This window comes from Muscardinus avellanarius, assembly GCF_963383645.1.
Source record: "Muscardinus avellanarius genome assembly, chromosome: 7".
Lineage (NCBI taxonomy): Eukaryota > Metazoa > Chordata > Mammalia > Rodentia > Gliridae > Muscardinus > Muscardinus avellanarius.
This window is the reverse complement of record NC_137793.1, coordinates 61,332,974-61,353,530: the sequence shown is the minus strand read 5'-3', so window position 1 is coordinate 61,353,530 and position 20,557 is coordinate 61,332,974. Positions and strand designations below refer to the sequence as shown.

At 43.2% G+C, this 20,557-nt stretch overlaps 1 protein-coding gene across 1 annotated transcript in view; it reads left to right on the top strand.

Moving 5' to 3' along the window:
- The window catches only part of WDR64 (WD repeat domain 64), a gene marked incomplete at both ends in the record, with an annotated part of 128,869 nt that overhangs the window by 24,087 nt on the left and 84,225 nt on the right, over positions 1-20,557 (top strand). Inside the window, 4 exons of the mRNA XM_080699412.1 lie at positions 2,763-2,873; positions 7,551-7,765; positions 11,413-11,547; positions 16,973-17,052. Coding sequence (XP_080555538.1) covers positions 2,763-2,873; positions 7,551-7,765; positions 11,413-11,547; positions 16,973-17,052 — 541 coding nt within the window. The remainder of the gene's footprint in view (positions 1-2,762; positions 2,874-7,550; positions 7,766-11,412; positions 11,548-16,972; positions 17,053-20,557) is intronic.

The window sequence follows — 20,557 nt, the reverse complement described above, 5'->3', positions numbered from 1 at the left end:
TAAGATGTTTCGTAGATTGTAAATTTATACCTATTTAATAAGGCCAAAATGAATCCTTGTGTGTGTGTGTGTGTGTGTGTGTGTGTGTGTGTGTGTGTGTGGTACTGGGGGTGGAACCCAGGGGCATTCTACCTCTGAGCTACACCCCCAGCCCTATTTTTTATTCTTTATTTTGAAACCGGGTCTCACTGAGTTGCAAAGGGCGTCACTAAGTAGCTGAGGCTGTCCATGAACCACCATCCTCCGATCTCAGCCTCCCGGATGCTGGGATTACAAGTGTGCGCCACCACACCCGGTTTATGAATACTTGCGCAATAGCAAAGACCTAGGTTTTGCTTCCTGGAGCTAAATTATCTGTAGAGAATTATTTTGAAACTGGTTGTTCCTTGGAAATTTCAATTTGAAAGCTTCTGATTTTTTTCCTGGGCACCCATGACCAAGGGATATAAAAATGAACATAAATCTCAGTTTTCATAACAACAAGGAGGTAGCCAATGAAATAATTTGAGAACACTTTGGTTGTTTGTTTGTTTGGTGTGAAGTTGATTGAACCTAGAGGTGCTTTACTTTTGACCTATACCCCCAACCCTTTTTATCTTTTATTTTGAAACAGGGTATCACTAAATTGCTGAAGCTGGCCTTGAATATCTGATCTTCCTGTCTCAGCCTTCCAAGCACTGGGATTACAGGTGTGTGCCACTGTGCCTGACTGAGAACAGTTTATTTCTATCTTGAAAATTTATCATTCTAGTGCAGCTATTGAAACGGGGGGTTTCTTGAGAGGAAACCTGGCGAGTTCTTGTCTATGTTGAGTGAAGAATGACACCCACAGACCTCAGGAAGGGGAGTAAAAGGTTTATTGGAAGCAGCAGGGAATGGGGGGAGGATGGCTGAACACCCAAAAGGGGCTGGAACTCTGGGTTCAGCAGCTGCCTTCAGGACAATACTTGAGAGTAGCCCAAGCCGAATTGCCTTCAGGTACAGGCTGCTTTCTTCCAGAGTCCGCACGATCTGCCAGAAGGGAATAGAGAAAAGTGGCCGAACACCCCAAAGGGGTGGTCGGAACTTCAGGGTCTAGTAGCTGCCTTCAGGGTCACTACCCAAGTGTCGCCCGAGCCAAGTGCCTATCAGTTGCAAACTACTTTCTCCCAGAGTCCACGCGATCTGCCAGAAAAGAGGTACAGGTGCCCATCAGTTGCAAACTACTTTCTCCCAGAGTCCACGCGATCTGCCAGAAAAGAGGTACAGGTCACCCCTAGGGGCCTGGCCAGCCATGATGTCCAGCAGAGGTCTTCAGGTCACTACTTGAGAGTTGCCCGAGCCACGTGCCCTCAGATGCAGTCTGCCTTCTCTCAGGACCAACACGACCTGCGAGAGAGAGAGAACAGCTCCCCAAAAGGGGAGGGGGCCCTGAGCGGGAAAGTCCCCCATTTATCATCTGGGCAGGCCTTGCCTGACCGCTTGCAAGTCCATTTTTGGTTAGGGTGACTTTGGGATTCCAAGGAGAATTTGCATAGGGTATTTGCAAGTCCTTTGAAGGGGCTCATCTCCTTTCATTCAGTAGGAGTGTCCACTTGCTCTGTGAGGGCTCCTGGGTTTGTTGATTAGTAAACAGATGGCTTTGTGAAGCTCTGGCCTTCTTATCTCTGAGCCTTTGGAGTTTCAGGCATTTGTTGCCCCTCACGAAACTCAGGAAATTAACTTTTTTCTACCAAGGCCTTTTCCCTATCTGCCTATTTCCTTTCTATCTCCTCACTATGTCATTCCTGTAGTCTGTATCACGGCGGGCAGTGTGAAGCTGCAGAAAGCTTGATTTCTGAATCCTGTGTGGATTGATGAGAGACAGGAGGTGTTCAACTATCAGCCTCTTGCATGTGCTGGACAGTCACACTGAGCTATAAAGCAGGGTGCTGTGCTGCCTGGCGCAGGGATCTAGATTCCCTTTAAACCCCTGAGCTTCCATTTCTTAAACTAAGCAAACCCATTAGAATTCCTAGCTGATTTTACAGAAGGTTTGAGGGCCTCTTGGAACTCACATCATTTCTGGCACACTAGGCCTTTGTGAATGAAAGCCGTTGTGTCTATTGGTGGTCTGTCCTTGATGTTACAGATTCCAGCTGTGCTAGCTGGGAAACTTTAGGTAAGACACAAGACAAACCTATGAGTGTCAGCTTAGCATCATCAAGTGCTTGCTAAGGTCTTTTCTAGTTAAAAGTTTTGGCATGCCGCTGGCCGTGGTGGTGCACGCTTATAACCCCAGCATTTGGGAGGCTGAGACAGGAGGATCTGGGTTTGTGGACAGTGTCAGCTACTCAGTGAGGCCCTTTGCAACTCAGTGAGACCCTGTTTCAAAATAAAGAATAAAAAATAGGGCTGGGGGTCTAGCTCAAGGTAGAATGCCATGAGTTCTCCAGAACCACACACACACACACACACACACACACACACACACACACACACACACGCTTTAGCATGCAATAAGAGGGCCAAAGAACTTGCTTAGCCAGCGCCCTGAATCTAGTCTGCCTATGCCTGTGGTGCAAAAACCAGTTTTTTCAGTTGCCGGGTGCTTCTGCGTAGCAGCTCCTGTACTAGCTCATCCATCTCCAGCTGATGGTGCTGAGAAAGTCAGGGCAAGGGGGACAGGAGACAGATGGGAACTTTTCCTTATGATGCTTAATGTCAGTAACCTACTCCAGTACCCAACACCATGTCACGGAAGGAAACAGAGGATAACCCTCCGTTCTTTGCTTTTCTATCAGGATACCTCCTGGATTACAGGCTGTGACTACCTCCCCCAGTTAAAACGAATTGTTGCCACTACAGAGAGGACCATTATTGTCTGGGATTACAAAGCCCAAGGGAACAGCCAGGTACTGTGCCAAGAGGAGCACGCAAAGGAATGTGGTTGTCTGTACTGTCTTTGCATGTTGGTGAGGATACAACAACCTTTATCTTTGTTTCCCTTTCTTTCTTTTTTATTTTTGGCCCTGGGAATTGAACCCTGGGACATTCTACCTCTGAGCCACACCCCCAGCCCTTTCTATTTATTTATTTATTTATTTATTTATTTATTTATTTATTTATTTTTGGTGGTACTGGGGTTCCTGGAAGCTCTTCTACCTCCGGGCTACACTCCCAGACCTATTTTTACATTTTTATTTGGAAACAGGGTCTCCTAAGCCAGCGCACCAGCTGGCTTCGAGCCTGCGCGATCCTCCTGTCTCTGCCTCCCAAGCGCGGGGATTACAAGCATGCGCCACCACGCCCGGCCAACTATTTTTGTTTTTTAAAACAGGATTCTCTAGTGAATGTCGGTTTCCTCAGTTACAAAATGAGACAATTTAACTAAATAACTCTCAGATCAAGTTCAGCATTAACATTCTGCTATTGAAAGGAAATGTTCTTCCCATTTACTGCATGGGTAATTCCGGGGCTTCTATTTTGCTTTGGTTTTGAGAAGAGAATACTTCCAGGCTCCTTCTGTAGCCCTCTCTGAATCCAAGCATCATCTTCCTTGTTATCTTGTTTTCAAGTCCAAAGCCTTTCTCTCCAGCCCACCTTCACTGGATAGGAACATTGCAAAAATCAGGTACTTAATTCTGAAAAAAACATGTACGGAGGTGGTCCCCGTGGCTGCGCTCTTCCTCGTTAACCATCCACAGTGTTTCTAGAGTTTGCAGATACTTAGAAGGAATGAACATGTTCCTCGCCATCAGACCCCACTCACTCAGTCGTGAAGGACCCCAAGGGAAGAAGCAATGCTGCTGTAACAGTGCATCAAACGACACAGTACAAAGGAGCACGGACAGTGGGCTCAGGGAGAGGCGGATTGCTGAGCACTGGGAGAGAAAACCGTCTTCAGGAAGCAGGCTGGCTTTGAAGAACATGGACGATTAGGAGATAATCCAACCTCCCTCCATGCCTTGCCTATTTCTAGCCTCAGGAGGAAGCTAAACTTGTGCCGTTGGCGTCCAGGCTGGCAAGTGCTGGTAGCGGGGCTCTGTATTCACAGTGCTAGCGCCCAGGGAGCGTCACAGGTGCTTGGCACTCTCACCGGTGGCAGAGCCCAAGCCTTACTCATTTGTCAGAAGGCCCTGGACTTTGATTCCACTTCTCCTGCTGCCACTCTCGCTTCCCCTTTCTGTGGGAAGCTTCCTCCCCAGCCTCAAGCCCCCCCCTGCCCCCCCCCCCCAGCTCTGTTTCCTGCCTGTGTAATGGCGCTGTGGGCTCCTTTTCTTCTGTTCAACTCAGATTTGCGGAATAGGGAAATTAAAACTAATAGACAGCTTGGTGCAGCTTTAACAAGTCTTTGTTGCAAAATCAGTAGGAAATAGAGAGAGAAAAGAAGTAAAAACAGCATGTAGAGAGGCTGAAAATGAAACTCTGACACCTTTTCCATCCCTGGCCTTTAAATAGATTTTGTATTGGTATGTGTGTATCAGTGTTACCAAGGCAATCAGCTAGTAACTTATTAGCTAGGCAGTGCCTCTTTGCCTCCAGACAGTGTACTTACTAAGTGCAGGGGTCAGTAATCTACCTGGCTTCTGCCTCTATTGTATTAGGCTGTACTGATTGCTCACCCACTATGAGTGCTTTGTAGCAACACACAGTTTACCTGTCCTATACCCAGGCCAGCTCACAAAGGAGAGGAGGGAGACAGAGGCACTGATTGCCTCTACATACTTTTAGGGCTAAAGGGCTAAATTGTCTGTAGGGCTTTTAAGGCTAAAGGCCTTAATTTCCTTTACATCCTTGCTATAGAGTAATCATTAGAACAAAGGGCCGAGAGAGGGGGGAGCTCTGCAGTGACAGCCGCCGCCCCTCCCTGCCTGAGTGCCTGCACAGCACCTAGACACCGACTGCTTTTTACATTTTGGAAATTAATACTAGAGCAATTTTCCAATGCCAGCACATCCTGGCCTGATGGCGTGAGCTGGTCATCCTCCCTGCCTCCTCCGCCATCCCCAGCTTTCCACCTGGAGATGCTAGAGTTCCCTGCTCTTTCACATTGGCTGGTGTGGCCAGAGAAGGACACAAGCTACTGTAGTGGGCACCGCCACAACCCCAGGCTCTGCGGACTCAGCCTCAGTGGCTCCACCGGCCATTCTGCTGTGTGTCCTGGCCACCTGGCTCTCCAGCTCCTCCAAGTGTTCCAGAATTTCATTCTCAGTCCACTCCCTCCTGGAAGATGGATTTGCTCTTATTTAACTGGACAAGCTGAATCTATTTCTTGTCCTTTTTCAAATTCCAGCCCTCCCATCTATAGTCATACTGGAGAAACACAACCTGACTTCCCCCTCTCTCTGAAGACAAAATAGCCTTGCATCTGCAAGACTTTGCATCTCTTCCTGGCTTGCTGGACAAAGCTCTGTGGTCTTTTTCCTCTTTACGTCTTTGGCACAAATCTCCTTCTAGGGCCCCTTTCTGCTCTTCATCACCCAGATAGATCAAAGGTCACGTTTTCTGCCTGTGGGACCTAAGGTGGCCCCTTCCCTCTGTATACAGCGCTTCAAATTCCAAATCCTTTTTCTAGCTGCAAGTCCTGTTACATGATGTATTTTATTCTTCAGTCTATCCCGTTAGATGGTAGCCCCACAAAATCAGAAACTTTGCTGCCCCCCCCCCCATCGTATTGAATTGAATTGAATTCAGGGTTTTGCACACGCTGGGCAAGCGCTCCAACACTCCAACCCCAGCCTGGAAGCTTGGTCTCGTTCATCACTATGCAACTGTGTCTAGAATAATTCTTGGCATATGGTAGGTGCTCAGAAAATATGTTGAGTGACTGAGTAAGCCTCTATATATGTTCAGCTCTCACTCATTTGAAAGGAAATAGAACTAACAAAAAATGTTAAAAAAAATTCTCTTCTAGTTTAGGTAGAGATTCAGTCCTGGAAGAACAATACTTGCATAACCTGGTGAACCCATTCCGTGGGACAGAGTTAGCGCGGCAAGAGCTTGTTGAATGTTGCTAGATAGACTTGAGTGTTAGGATTTTTTTCCTGGTAACTAATAAAGTACATGAGACTTTAACACTTGGTATTCTTTTTTTTAGCCATCTGGTTTTAGGTCAATATATTAATACCTGAAACTTTTTATTTTTATTTTATTTTTGTGGCATTAGGGATTGAACCCAGGGGTGTTCTACCTCTGAGCTATACCCCTAGCCATTTATTTATTTATTTATTTATTTATTTATTTATTTATTTATTTATTTGGTACTAGGGATTGTACTCAGGAGCAATTCTACCCTTGTGCTATACCTTCAACACTATTTTATTTATTTATTTATTTATTTATTTATTTATTTATTTTTGCGGTACTGGAAATGGAACCCAGGGGCATTCTACCTCCAAGCTACACCCCCAGCCCTACTTTTTATTCTTTATTTTGACTCCGGGTCTCACTGAGTTGCAAGGGGCCTCACTAAGTAGCTAAGGCTGGCTGTGAACCGAGATTCTCGTCTCAGCCTCTCAAATGCTGGGATTACAAGCGTGTGCCACCACGCCCGGCTTACTTTTATTTTGAAACAAGGTCTCTCTAAGTTGCTGAGGGCCTTGATAAATGGTTGAGGCTGGCCTTGAACCTTTGATTGTCCTGTCTGAGCCTCCCATGTACTGGAATTACAGGTATGTGCCAACATGCATGCCTGTCTGAACCCATTTATACTTTTTAAAATATTTCCTTACAAATTCAAGAGAAGACTATTCAAAGTAATATATCATAAAATCTCATTACTTATTGAGCCAAAGGTAGGTACTCTACCTCTTTCCCCACAAAATACACAAACACATAATGTTGGTCATTAACATTTATTTAGTTAACTTTGCTTTTTTTTTTAAAGTTCCTCTTTAAAAAAGTATTTAAAGTAAGTATTTAAAGTATTTAAAGTAAGTATTTAAAGTAAGAAATGTCACGTAGCGCCGGGCGTGGTGGCGCACGTGGCGCACGTTTGTAATCCCTGTGCTTGGGAGGCGGAGACAGGAGGATCACGCTGGTTCGGAGCCAGCCACGCTGGCTTAAGAGACTCTGTTTCCACATAAAAATGTTAAAAAATAGGTCTGGGAGTGTAGCCTGTGGGAGTGTATACCGGAGGTAGAAGGGCTTCCAGGAACCCCAGTACCACCAAAAAAAAAAAAAAAAAAAAAAAAAAGAAATGTCACATAGTAAAATTGTTATCAAATAATGGAGAAATTTTTTATTGCTATTGCTACTGCTACTGTTACTGCTGGGGATAAAGCCCAGGCTTCATGCTTGCTAAACAAATGCCCTACCGCTGAGCCACACCCCCAGCCCTGGCAATATTTATTTATTTGTTTGTTTATTTATTTGGGGGTGGTACTGGAAATGGAACTCAGGGGGGTTCTGCTTTTGAGTTATACCTAGTTCTTTTTTCATTTCAAAACAGGATCTCACTAAGTTGCTAAGGCTGGCCTCGAATTTATAATCCCTCTGCCTCAGCCTCCCAGGTACTATATGGTATTGCACCTGGCTAATATTAATTAGAGCGATGTAATGACCCATTCAACGCATTCTTCTGCTTCCAGGAGAACTATTTTGTCATTAAGCCCATGGACCACTGCCTCCTGTGTGTATGTGTGGTACCTCTGCCTGAGCAGCTGTGCAGAGACGACATCCTCCTGGGGGACGATGGTGGCTTTGTGAACAGGTTCACAGTCAACAGTGATGACTTTGGACTAAAGCAGGCAAAATCCAAGAAGAAATTACAAACTCAGGTCTTAGACTCAAAGAACTTTAAAAGGTACGAGTATGGTATGAGAAATGCATTTGCTTTCATTATTACAGTCATTGTTCAATTATATAAAGAGAGAAGACAAGATGCCAGTCCCACAGTACAGATCTGAGACTCAAAGCTGAAGAGGACACGCTTCTTGTCTTAAGGAACTTCCAGTGTAATAGGACAGCAGGAAAATAAGCAACTGAAATTATTATTATTTTTTTCTTGTAGTACTGGAGATTGAACCCAGAAGCATTCATTCTACCTCCCAGCTAAATCCCTAGTCCAATTTTATTTCTTGTTTGGAAACAGGGTCTCACTAAGTTGTAGAGGGCCTCGCTAAGTTGTGTAGGCTGGCTTCGAACCTGCAATCATTCTGTCTCAGCCTCCCAAGTACTGGGAGTACAAGAGTACGCCACCATGCCTGGCTTTGAAATTATTTTTTAAAGTACTATTGCCAGCTAAAACCTACAAGTTCTTGAATATATTGAAGCGTTAAATAAAAAATTTAGATCACAAATATATATACATACATACATATATGTATGTATATGATTGCTAGCACTTTAATATGTAAGGTTCTAAGCATAAAACCAATAGATATAGAATTCAAAGAAAGAGATAAAAATCTCAACTACCAAATAAAACCTCTTAAGCATCAATATTTTTATTTAAAAAGCAAATAATAGCCAGACACGGTGACACATGCCTGTAGTTCTAGTACCTGGGAGGCTGAGACAGGAGGATCACAGGTTTGATGCCAGCCTCAACAACTTAGCAAAGCCCTCAGGAACTTAGAAAGACCCCATTTCAAATAAATAAATAAATAAATAAATAAATAAATAAATAAAGCTGAAGGGTGTAGCTCAGAAATAAAAAAAAAAACTCGGTTCAATCCTCATTACCACAAAATTAAATAAATAAATAAAAAGCATAATATAAATATTTGTCATAAGTATTACAAACAATGGGCCAATACTCTTTAACAGGTCTTATAATTCAATTGAAAAAACACTAATTCTCCAAGGGAATGAACAAGAACCATGAATCAATAAGTCACCCACATACCAACACAGTGCAAATAGATGATCAATCTATTAAAATATTTTCAAAGTGATCAGCAGACAAAAATGCTAACAGTTATCACCAACTGATAAGATATGGGTGGTTATTACTGTCTTCCTTAAAATTAAAATGTCTTTAAATTTTTTTTCTTTGCAGTACTGGGGATGGAACCCAGGGGCATTCTACCTCTGAGCTATACCCCCAGCCCTGTTTTTTATTCTTTATTTTGAAACAGGGTCTCACTGAGCTGCAGAGGGCCTCACTAATAGCTGATGCTGTTTGTGTACCACAGGCTCCTGTCTCAGCCTCCTATGTGCTGGGATGACAAGCATGCATCACCACGCCCGGCTGTCTTTAAAATTTTTAGAGTAAAGTATATATATTTTTATTAGTAAAAAGAAGTACACATTTTGTACTAAAAGTTGCTCATATCACTTGGAATGGAAAGAAGACACTAACTACTCATTATCTTACCAGTTGGTGACAACTGCTAGCATTTTTGTCTGATGGTCACTTTGAAATGTTGTTTGATCATTTATTTGCACTGCCCAGCTCGATTTCAGTCTCTCAGGACTCAGATGTATAGAGAGGCTGAAGGCTGAGACATTTCCTGCACCAAGACATCCTCAGCCTTGACTGGATGAAGGCTGCAAAGGCGGAAGAGTGGCTCATTCCCGAGTCACTGTGCGAGTGACTTGCCTTGGCGTGCACCGGATCCTTCACTCTGAATGGGCAAAGGTGTGGGTATCCAACACCGATTCCTGAACACTGTACACGTTAAACCATTAGCCAGCAGCAGGAGTTTGAAGTTAAAATCTGGCATACAGAAAGAAAAATCACCATGCTAAGTGAAATCAGCCAGACTCAAAATCAAGAGCTGCAGGTTTTCTCTCAAATGTCAAAGCCAGAGAGAAAATAGTAAAGAAAAGAGATCTCATAAAAATTAGGAAAGAGACTAGAGGGGATGTGGGAGGGAGAGGGGAGGCCTGTGGATGGAAACAGAGCAAGTGATATGCATATATGAATGTGTTACTGTAAATATCAATATCATGTACAATTACAGTGTTCCAATATTTGATTTTTGGTACTGGGAAATGAACTCAGGGGCATTCTACCTCTGAGCCTACTTTTTATTTTTATTTTAAAACAAGGTTTCACTAGTTTGATGAGTGTCTCGCTACTTGCTGAGGCTGTCCTTGAACCTGTGATCCTCCTGTCTCAGCCTCCCAAGTACTGGGATTACAGACATGCATCACTGTGCCCAGCTACCAGTACATTAAAAAAAATGCTAGGCAGTCAATGATATTTTAAAGAATGATAATCAGATGAATACAGAAGACATACATTTGAAAATAAAGATGCTTTATGCATGTACATGTTTGGGACATGGAAATTATGAGAGGCATTTTCTCACAAGGCTGCTCATAGCAATAAAACACTATGCGGGGTCTATTTTTCTCATTGAGTTATTTACACAGTGCCATCTGGGCTGTTCTAGAACATGGGTATGCATTTTATGTGGGAAGTATAATGTCTAAGAAAATATTTTTTCACATCTTTTAGCCCTTCTTTTAGCCCAATGGTTCATGGTTAAAAAAAAAAATCTTTCTCTCTGTTCTGTTGATCCCATACTATTCATACCTTGAGTTAGAAACCTCTATCCCTAAGTTAGAATCTAAGAACCACAATTAGAAAAGTTTTACCGCAATCACCCATTCATCCTTGGTACCTGGGATAGATTAGGTGCTTCAAATACATGCCTGGTGAGGAGACAAGCCATTAAATATGCGTAAGTGTAGCACCACGAGGCTGCCTTGATCTCGTCAAGACAAGATTTTCGAGGCAAAGGTTTTGGCCTCCAACCTGAAGGCTCTTGCTCAAGTGTCAGCTGAACTGATGAAAAGCCATGCTGCCCAAGGGTAGGGTGGGTAGCCAGCCCAGCCTCACCAGCCACCAGCATTAGAAAGGTCCCACTTGGATCAATGGAAAATGCAAATGTATGTTTTCAAGTGAATTGACTCAGAAGACATAGAACTGCATGAAACTTAATCTTTCTTTTGAATGATCAACAAAGTAAGGATGAGATTGCTGATATTGGACTGAAATTCTTCTGGATTTTTCCTTTAATTCTGAATTGACAGCTCAAAGTTTGATGAAAGTTTATTTTAAATATGCTAGATTAAGCCAGGCATGGTGGTGCACGCTTGTAATCCCAGCATTCCGGAGGCTGAGATCAGAGGATCGTGGTTTGCAGCCAGCCTCAGCTACTTAGTGAGGCCCTCTGCAATTCAGTGAGACCCTGTTTCAAAATAAAGAATAAAAATAGGACAGAGGGTGTAGCTCGGGGGTCAAATGCCCCTGGGTTCCACCCTGTAGAACTGTAAAAATAAATAAATAAATAAATAAATAAATAAATAAATATACTAGATTAGGAAACTAGTTAAAAAGCACTGTTATAGTGCACAAGATTGTACTATACGGACAAGACTTCAGCAGAGTTTGGAGTTGCAGGTTGGTGAAAGTCAAGTGCAATGCTAACTAGAAAAAAACTGAATTTTACTTGAGTTGAATGTAACACTCTACCCTCTCTCTCTCTTCATTCCCAGTATCAAAAGAAAGCTACACAATGACTGGGTCATGAAAATCCGATATATTCCAGCCCTGAATTGCTTTGGGTCCTGCTCCTTGGACAGTGTTCATTCGCTGGTTTTGGAGTCCCTGAAGAGACTGGAGGATAACTTGTAAGTACGGCAGTTTGTGTGCATGAACGGTCTGTGACTTCCAGAATGTCTGTGGTGACAAGCCCATTACAGCCCGTGAGCTCTGAGACTGCTTTGCAGAAAAATCAGGTGTGAACTATTCCATTTACTTGGTAAGTTTAATTAGATCTTCAGAAGGGAACCGAGATACCTCAAGCACATCCCTTCTCCTGGCCACTTGTCATTAATGCTGCAGCCTCTTGGAATCAGTCCACGGAGCTGCATCCAGCACTGCATTTTCAAATCAGTGTTCTGTTGGTCAATTTTATGTTGTGTGTGTGTGGAGGGGGGGTACTGGGGATGGAACCCAGGGGCATTCGACCTCTGAGCTATACCCTCAGCCCTACTTTTTATTCTTTTATTTTGAAACAGGGTCTCTCTGAGTTGCAAAGGGCCTCGCTAAATAGCTAAGGCTGTCCACAAACTATGATCCTCCAGTCTCAGCCTCCCAAATGCTGAGAATACAAGCATGCACCACCGTGCCTTGTTTATGCTTTCTTTTCTTGGTACAGGAGATTGAACTCGGGGGCAGTCTACTTCTGAGCTATACCCCTAGCCCTTTTATTTTTTATTTGAAACAGGCTCTCACTGTGTTGCTAAGGGTCTCACTAAGTAGCTAAGGCTGGTGACCCTTCTGTCTCAGCCTTCTAAGTACTAGGATTACAGGTGTGTAATCCCGCCCAGCCACCCAACTTTTAAAGTCACATTGGCTAGCTGACGGCATGTTTGGTCCGTGTGTCACCACGTCTCGTGTATACTGCACCAGATGGCACTCTGACAGAAAGGTGAATTTGAACAATGTGCTGACTTATTTTCAATCTGGTGAAATATTTATTAATAACTAGAAAACAGCTACTGCATTTTAATTTCCAGCTTTAAAAATTCACTGAGCTATATAGTACAACAGACACACTTCAAAGACATTATGCTAAGTAGCAGAAGCCAGACCCCAAATCCTGAATATTATATTATTCCAGTTATATGAAATATCCTGTCAGATGCGCTGGCACATGTCTATAATACCAGCAATTGAAAGGCTGAGTTTGAGTTAGGGAGATTTCAGGTTCAAGTCCAGCCTCAGCAACTTAGCAAGACTTTTTTATTTTTATTTTTTAGTGTGACTCTTTTAAAATACAAATTATGAAAAGGCTGGGGGTATAGTTCAGAAGCAGAATAACCCTAGGTTCAATTCCCAATGCCCACCCCCAATAAGAAAGAAAAAGAAAGAAAGAAAGAAAGAAAGAGTGAGAGAGAGAGAGAAAGAAAGAAAGAAAGAGAGAGAGAGAGAGAGAGAGAGAGAGAGAGAGAGAGAGAGAGAGAGAAAGAAAGATGTCCAAAAGAGCAAATTTATAGAGACAGGAAGTAGATCAGTGGTTGCCTTGAGCCAGTAACAGGAACGAGAGTCCCAAATGGACCAAGGAACTTTCTAGGGTGATCAAGCTTATTGTTTCAAAATTATAGTGGTGTTTGTACACATAAGTGTATCACTGAATTAGACACCTAGAAATGCTGAATTTTATGGTATGGAGATCATACTTCATGAAAGACATTTTAGAAAAATGTGTTGAGGCTTCTGATTTCTAACCTGGCACATAAGGAGGTCTCTGGAGACTGTCAGATGAGGGGTTACAGGGCAGTCTTCTGCCGCCACATGGGGAAGGCAGACAGCAAGGGAGTGAGAATCCTGACGGCCAGAAGGAGATGGCGGTTGATGGCCAGTGACTGAAGGGAGAAACTGGTGAGGGCAAAGAGTGCTGGACCTGCGGTCACTTCTGCGGCTCTGTGGGGGCCACGTGGTCTTGGTGTGGTACTGGAGCTTCTTGAATCTCAGTAACCTCATTTACAAAAGGCAACCGTCTCAACCTTCATAGGTGGCTCCAGGAAGCTGAGGTGGGGGCCAGGGTTTGAAAAAGCTGTAATGATTGAGGGCGCTGGGGGAAGGGAGAAGAGGGAGGAACTTAAGGAGTGTAAGAGCTGAAATAATGCTGTATATTTATACAAAAGGACCAATCCCAGTTTTTGACAGAGGGGGAGAGGAAGGGAGGGGTAGGACTCAGAGAGAAGTGCTCCAAGGGTGCATGTGTGCTCCTATCACGACATCCCCAACATGATGTATAATCACAGTGCACCAAATAAAAAATTAATTAAAAAAGATAAGAGTTTCCACAGCAAAAACAAAATAATGAAAGTGCTCTGCTTTGCTTATAGTGCATGTGTCCTTTCATGAGAAATGGACTTTTACAAGGGTTTTGTGCTCCAAGTACTGTCGAAATCCACAACAATTATCAATATCCCAGGCCCTGAGGCCGGGAAGGAGATACATCTCCCTTCAGGAGCAAATGACGATGACCTCTTCTTTTTAGGTGTTAGGCTCTGTCAGTCAAGTTGTGAGTTTTTGTATTAAGTTTTAAATGAGGTCAATCTTTTTTAAATGAGGCAGAAATCTTTTTTTTAATCTCACTCTGATTAGATACCTTCCCTCTTTTTTTTTTTTGGTGGTGGTACTGGGGCTCCTGGAAGCCCTTCTACCTCCGGGCTACACTCCCAGACCTATTTTTACATTTTTATTTGGAAACAGGGTCTCCTAAGCCAGCGCGCGCGGCTGGCTTCGAACCCGCGCGATCCTCCTGTCTCTGCCTCCCAAGCGCGGGGATTACAAGCGTGCGCCACCACGCCCGGCTTCCCCCATTTTTTAATCAGGAAAAATGTACCTTTCAACTAGCATGATTCTAGTGTTGAATTAGACTATTTTATTTTATTTTTTTATTTCTGTACTCTGTCTCACACACACGCACGCACGCACGCACACGCACACGCACACACCATGATATTCTACTGGGTTTATGCATCTTTTCATTTATATGTTTTCTTCAAAGTACATGTGTGAATGTTTTTTTATTATTGTTTTTGGTTTATGGTTCTGAGGATTGACCCCAAGGGCATACCACCTCTGAGCTACACACCAGTGTTATTTTATTTTTATTTGGAAACAGGGTTTCACAAGGTTGATGAGAGTCTCACTACTTGCTGAGGCTGTCCTCGAACCTGTGATCTTCCTGTCTCAGCATCCCAAGTACTTAGATTATAGGTGTGTATCACCATTCTTGGCTGAATATATTTTTAATTTATGGAATGGCATTGTAAGGAATTTAAATTCTTACTGCTTATGGTGTCCCATAGACTTAATATTTAGTAATTATAAACACTTAGCTTGTCTTCAAGGTTTAATTTTACAACTAGCCAGTGCATTACAGTTTGCTCTGAAGAGCATCTGTTTTGCAGTGGTCCAGAATCTGTCTATGAAACTAGTTCTGGACTTTCCTATTTACCCCATCTCTAGGAATTCAGTCGGTGATATAATCAGTCAAGAGCCAGGAAACTATGAGATAAAAATACACAGAGGGCTCAGCAAACAGTGAGCTGTGAGCAGGTTCTGGCCGAGCCTTTCAGCTGCTTCCTCTTGGACCACTTGGCTTCTCCACCCCGCAGCTGTGGAGGCCTCTTAGTGATGCTGAGCAGTCATGGCCTCTGAATCCTGCAGCCACTGGACACTCATCTCAGCAGAGTGAAAGCTGGGTTGCCTTCATTCTTAGATGCAACATGTTCCCGTTTCTACAATTTCCCATGATGAGTTTCAAGTTGACCTAGATGAAACTGCATTTCTACAAACACACAATTGTCCAGCTGTTAAAATAGGAGCCAGTGCAGCTCCCCAAAAGGCAGGGGAAAACTCCTCTAAAAAAAAATTCTATTTCAAGCTGATTGTGGTGGTGCACCTTATAATCCCAGTACTTGGGAGGTTGAGACAAGAGGAGCACAGGTTCTTGGTCAGCCTCAGCTACTTAGTGAGGCCCTCCACAACTTAGTGAGACCCTGTTTCAAAATAAAGAATAAAAAATAGGGCTGGGGGTGTAGCTTGGAGGTAGAATGCCTCTGGGTTCAATCCCTGGTGATGCTGCTGCTGCTGCTGCTGCAAAAATTCCATTTCAGAACTGATTACCATTCTGCTTATAATTTGGTATGGAAATTTTTGTACCAGCAGGAAAATGAACACCTGCAATTAATTACGACTGGCAGGGCAGGTTGGCCTGTTGTAATACAGAAGTGAACCTCTACCCCTTGATGGCTTGACAGCTTCTAAAAGATGTACAACTAACAGTTCAGTGTTACTTCTCACTAGTGAACAATGAGGAGGCAGCTTATTCTGTTGGAAAGTTGCTAGTGCCTTCTACAGAGTTGCTGTGGAACCAAATGAAACTGGTAACTGTCCCTGCACCAGCTCTGGGACCAGTGAGTACAGGACAGCTCTCTCTGCTTGGCCTCAGCTTTCCCATTTGTGAATGAGAACGAACATACCTACCTCATAGTCATAAAAATTACATCAATCAGTTCATAGAAAGTGCCTGATTTAATTCCTAGCACAGTGTCATGCAATAAATGTTAGTTTGTCTTTCTTGTTCCCCTAAGAACTAAGAAATACACTGAAAAGCACTAGAAAATAAAATGTGGATGCAGAGGAGATGAGGTGCAGTCGCTATCAGCTGGCATGGGTTTGGGTTTCCCGTTCCTGCATCTCCAGCAAGGATGAGCAAATACGGCCTGGAGGAAGGCCAAATTCCATAGACCACTAGTTTTTATAACTTCCGTGAACTAAGGCTAGCTTTTATATTTTTTTGGGGGGGGTACTAGAAATTGAACCCAGGAGTATTCTACCACCAAGCTCTACTCTCTAGCCCCTTTCTATTTTTTTATTTTGAAACAAGGTCTTACTAAGTTGTTGAGAGTTCTAAATTGTTGACTTAGAACCTGCAATCCTCCTGTCTCAGCCTCCCAAGAACTGGGATTACAGAGTTTTTATCCTTTCAGATATGTGTTTTTCTGTTCCTGTAGCAAATACCTGGGGGTAATCAACTTAGCAAGGTTGATCTGACTCACAGTTTCAGAGGTTCGAGTCTGGCTGGTTGGCTCCATCAGTTGTGGGCCTGTGGGGAGGCAGCACATCGCGAAAGCTTATGATGGAGCAAAGTGTTCGCCTCATGGCAGCTGGAAGCAAAGAGGAAGAAGAGGGGCCAGGGACCCGCCATCCCCTCAAGGACACACCCAATCACCTAACCTCCTCCCACTGGGCTCTACCTCGCAAAGGTTCCACCATCATCCTGTAGCACCTGGACCTGGGGACCAAGCCCTTGCCACAGGGAACTTTAGGGGACATTTATCCAAGCCATAGCACAGAGCAAGTGAATCCTGTGGGTCAGTGAGGATTTACTTATTACTTATATTTTCTGTGGGCAAATGAATTTATAAGCAATTTATAAGCAAATTACTTATTGAATATAATCTATTTACAAGTTGGACTTAGCTTTATAAAGAAAATATACACACTTTACGTCTAATTTTTGTTTCCCAGGCCTGTCAGAGAATTCGCCATGCCAAGAGGAGCGAATACCTTTTGCTACTGTGTAAAAGCAAACGTGATTGTGACTGGAGGTGAGAGAAGAGAGAACATTTCAGAGACACGCTCTGCCTTTCAAACAGAGCTCTCCTGTACTTACTACCAGGAATGCACTTTTAGGGAATTTAAAATTTTGTATAGTCAAATCTGTTTCTCTCTGTGTGGCTTCTGGATATGATGGCATGCTTAGAAAAACCTTCCTTAGCCCCAGGATATGTGAACCAATTTCCCTCTATTTTACTATAGTTTGCTTTATTGTGTTGTTTTATGGTTTCTATTTAGAGCTTTAATCAATCTAAGAACTTATTTTCATGTGTGTGAACACAGGTTCCTAAGTTTTGAAAGAGTCCTGGAGTCCCCAAAGGCATAAGGACACTTGTATGCTTATGTACAGTTTCCTGGAAAATCCAAATTTTATCAGAGCCTCAGCCCCAAGATGCCTGTGTTACTAAATATAAAGTCAACTATGCTCCTAAATCTGAACTAGGTAATCTCCCCTGAGAGCAATCATATATTGTTTCTTTTTTTTAATTTTTTGGTGGTACTGGGGTTCCTGGAAGCCCTTCTACCTCCGGGCTACACTCACAGACCTATTTTTTTTTTTTATTTGAAAACAGGGTCTCTTGAGCCAGCAAGGCTGGCTCCGAACCAGCGCGATCCTCTTGTCTTCGCCTCCCAAGCGCGGGGATTACAAGCGTGCACCACCACGCCCGGCTCAGATATTGTTTTATTACAAATGCACTGTGCATTCAGACTTTATATTTCAATTTGTGCTCAGCTATATGCCTTCCATAATACTCAGCTGAAACTACCCTATAGTTCAGACAAATAAGAACAAATGTACTAGAAATTACGAGAGCTGGTTGTACTGATAGCTAGCCTCTAATAGATCGTATAATTTCAACAATCATTTGTTTCCTATTGTTTATTTTCCTCATGAGGAAATTGAACTACGTATATCCTGAGATCCTTTTGACCTGATATAATGTGGTGACAATTTCCAAAGAACTTCCCTTTCATAGGAAGGTAAACTAGAAATACCTTTTGGAAAGTCTGGAACCCAGTTTGATAATTAAATGTTACTCCAATATATAGTCATGGCGTTGTGCACTCAGAACAGGGAAGCATTAATAGCCATAAACTTTCAAAATTCAGTGAAGGATATAAAAAAAGAAAGAAAGAAAGGCAGCACATGGAGAAGTCTGCAGAGTAGCACGTGGGCGTTATGAGTTGGCCAGGGAGCCAGTTTCCTGAAACTTGGTGATTATGATTCTAAGAGCACGTTGGATGCCAAATCTCCCAACTTTACTAATTATGATGAGTCTTTAAAGATTCCCCACTGAAGTTGCTAACACACAAAGGCACAAATTATGGAATTAGATGCTTTCAAAAAATAAGCTAGAAGCTTGTATCACGATTCTTGATTCCTAAGGCCTCTGCCAGAGTCTTGGCTTATCACTTGCAATGGAAATAGACATATTTCCTGGCCTAGACTAGAAGTCAGAAAGAAGTGGTGGGCACCCGGAGATGAAAGAAGGCTTGCAGAGTGTGGTGGTGATGAAGCGTCAACAGGCCCATGTGAGTCAGTCCTTGCCCATTGCTGTGAAAAAATGCCTGGGTGAATCCACTTGTTTGTTTTGGCTCAGATTCCGAGGTTTTAGTCCATGGGCACTTGGCCTGCTGACCAAGAGCACAAGGCACAGGAAACCTCACAGAAGCCAGGAAGCCAAGAGACAGGAAGGGATCTGCCCCCAGTATCTCATCCGGGGCATGCCCTGCAATGGCCAGCTTACTCCCACTGGGCTCTATTAATAGAAGGTCCCATGCCCTCCCAACAGCAATGCAGGCTGGGACCATGCCTTCAGCACCAGCCCAGGCCAGTGGGGCCATTCCAGATGCAAGCCAAAGCAATGCCTGAGAGCCAGACTTGATCGACTCTGCCCCCAGCACTGTAGGTCCTTAGTTAAGTAAGAACATTAGCTTTCCATTATATTTCAACCTAAAGCCACACTCGAACCCTTCGACAGAGCAGCACTTCAATATATAGCCAAAGTGAGATTTGATTCCTGAATTGTGATTGCCATGTGATGAGCGTGACTGTCATATTGATCTGACTCGGTGCCTTTGGGCAGCCCTTTCTTCTTACACAAAAGAAAGTAAAACTTTAGAAATAACAGCTTTAATATAATCTTAGTGTTTTAATCATTTCCATAGGAAAATATGTTTGGTAAAGTCCTGGGACTTAAATGATTTCAGTGTTTGTGGTTTTAGGGATTTGACTTTCATTAACCTCAGTGTTCATTATAATATAAAGTCCTCACTTATACCTTTGAAAACTTATTAATTAAACCTGCTCTAGCTTTCACAAAGGCAATCGAATATTTAGTAGCATGACCAACAAGCAACTAATACTTTTCACCATGAATCACTTATGGAATTGTCAATGTTTGGGAGCCTCTATTAGTAGGAAAATACAAATTCTCAATAAGAAAAACTACATTTTTTTCAGAAGAATATCTTTGTTGATTAGGAACTCAGCCAAGCGCATCATAAAGCGCCCAGGATGTGCCAGCCAGTGACTGAAAATGCACAGTAAAAGCTGCTTTGCAAGTCAGAACTGTATGTTAAAATCTGAAGACAGTTCTGCACGGTTTGCTGATGGGGCTGAGGCAGAGACAGGGATCTCTGCTCCCAGCCCAGTGCTGCTCCTGGACCCCTGCACCAGGCTTACAAGAGGCAGTCTCTCCTGTGCTCTCTCTCCTCTGTGAATGGAGCCTTCTCATCCGTCAGACAGTGCCTCGCCACCCAGCACAAGAACTACTGGAAACCCTTCTACCTCTGGGCTACACTCCCAGACCTATTTTATATTTTTATTTGGAAACAGGGTCTCTTAATCCAGCGAGGCTGGCTTCGAACCTGCATGATCCTCCTGTCTCCACCTCCCAAGTGCGGGGATTACAAGTGTGCGCCACCACACCCAGCTCCAAGGAAGAACATTCTAAGCCAAGCGCAGGCTTGGGAGGTTGAGACAGGAATATCACAGGTTCACAGCCAGCCTCAGCAATTTAGTGAGGTCCTGTTTCAAAATTAAAAAATAAAGTTGGGCATGATAGCGCACGCTTGTAATCCCAGCATTCGGGAGGCTGAGACAGGAAGATCATGGTTCTCGGACAGCCTCAGCTACTTAGTGAAGCCCTCTGCAACTTAGTGAGACCCTATTTCAAAATAAAGAACTAAAAATAGGGCAGGGCGTGTAGCTTGGAGGTCGAATGCCCCTGGGTTCCATACCCAGACCCACAAAAAATAAAAATAATAAATAAAATAATAAATAAATAAAAATTTAAAAGGTTAGAGGTGTGGCTTGTAGGTAGAATGCCTCTGGGTTCAAGTCTCAGTACTTTGCTAAGAGGTCTTATCCAAATCCAGGCAAGGAAGGAAGGAAGGAGTGAGTCAAATGAAAAATAGCCAACAGGACATTAACTCCTTATGAGCCCTAATATATTATAATAGAAAACCCTGTTTACACATTTGATACCTTCT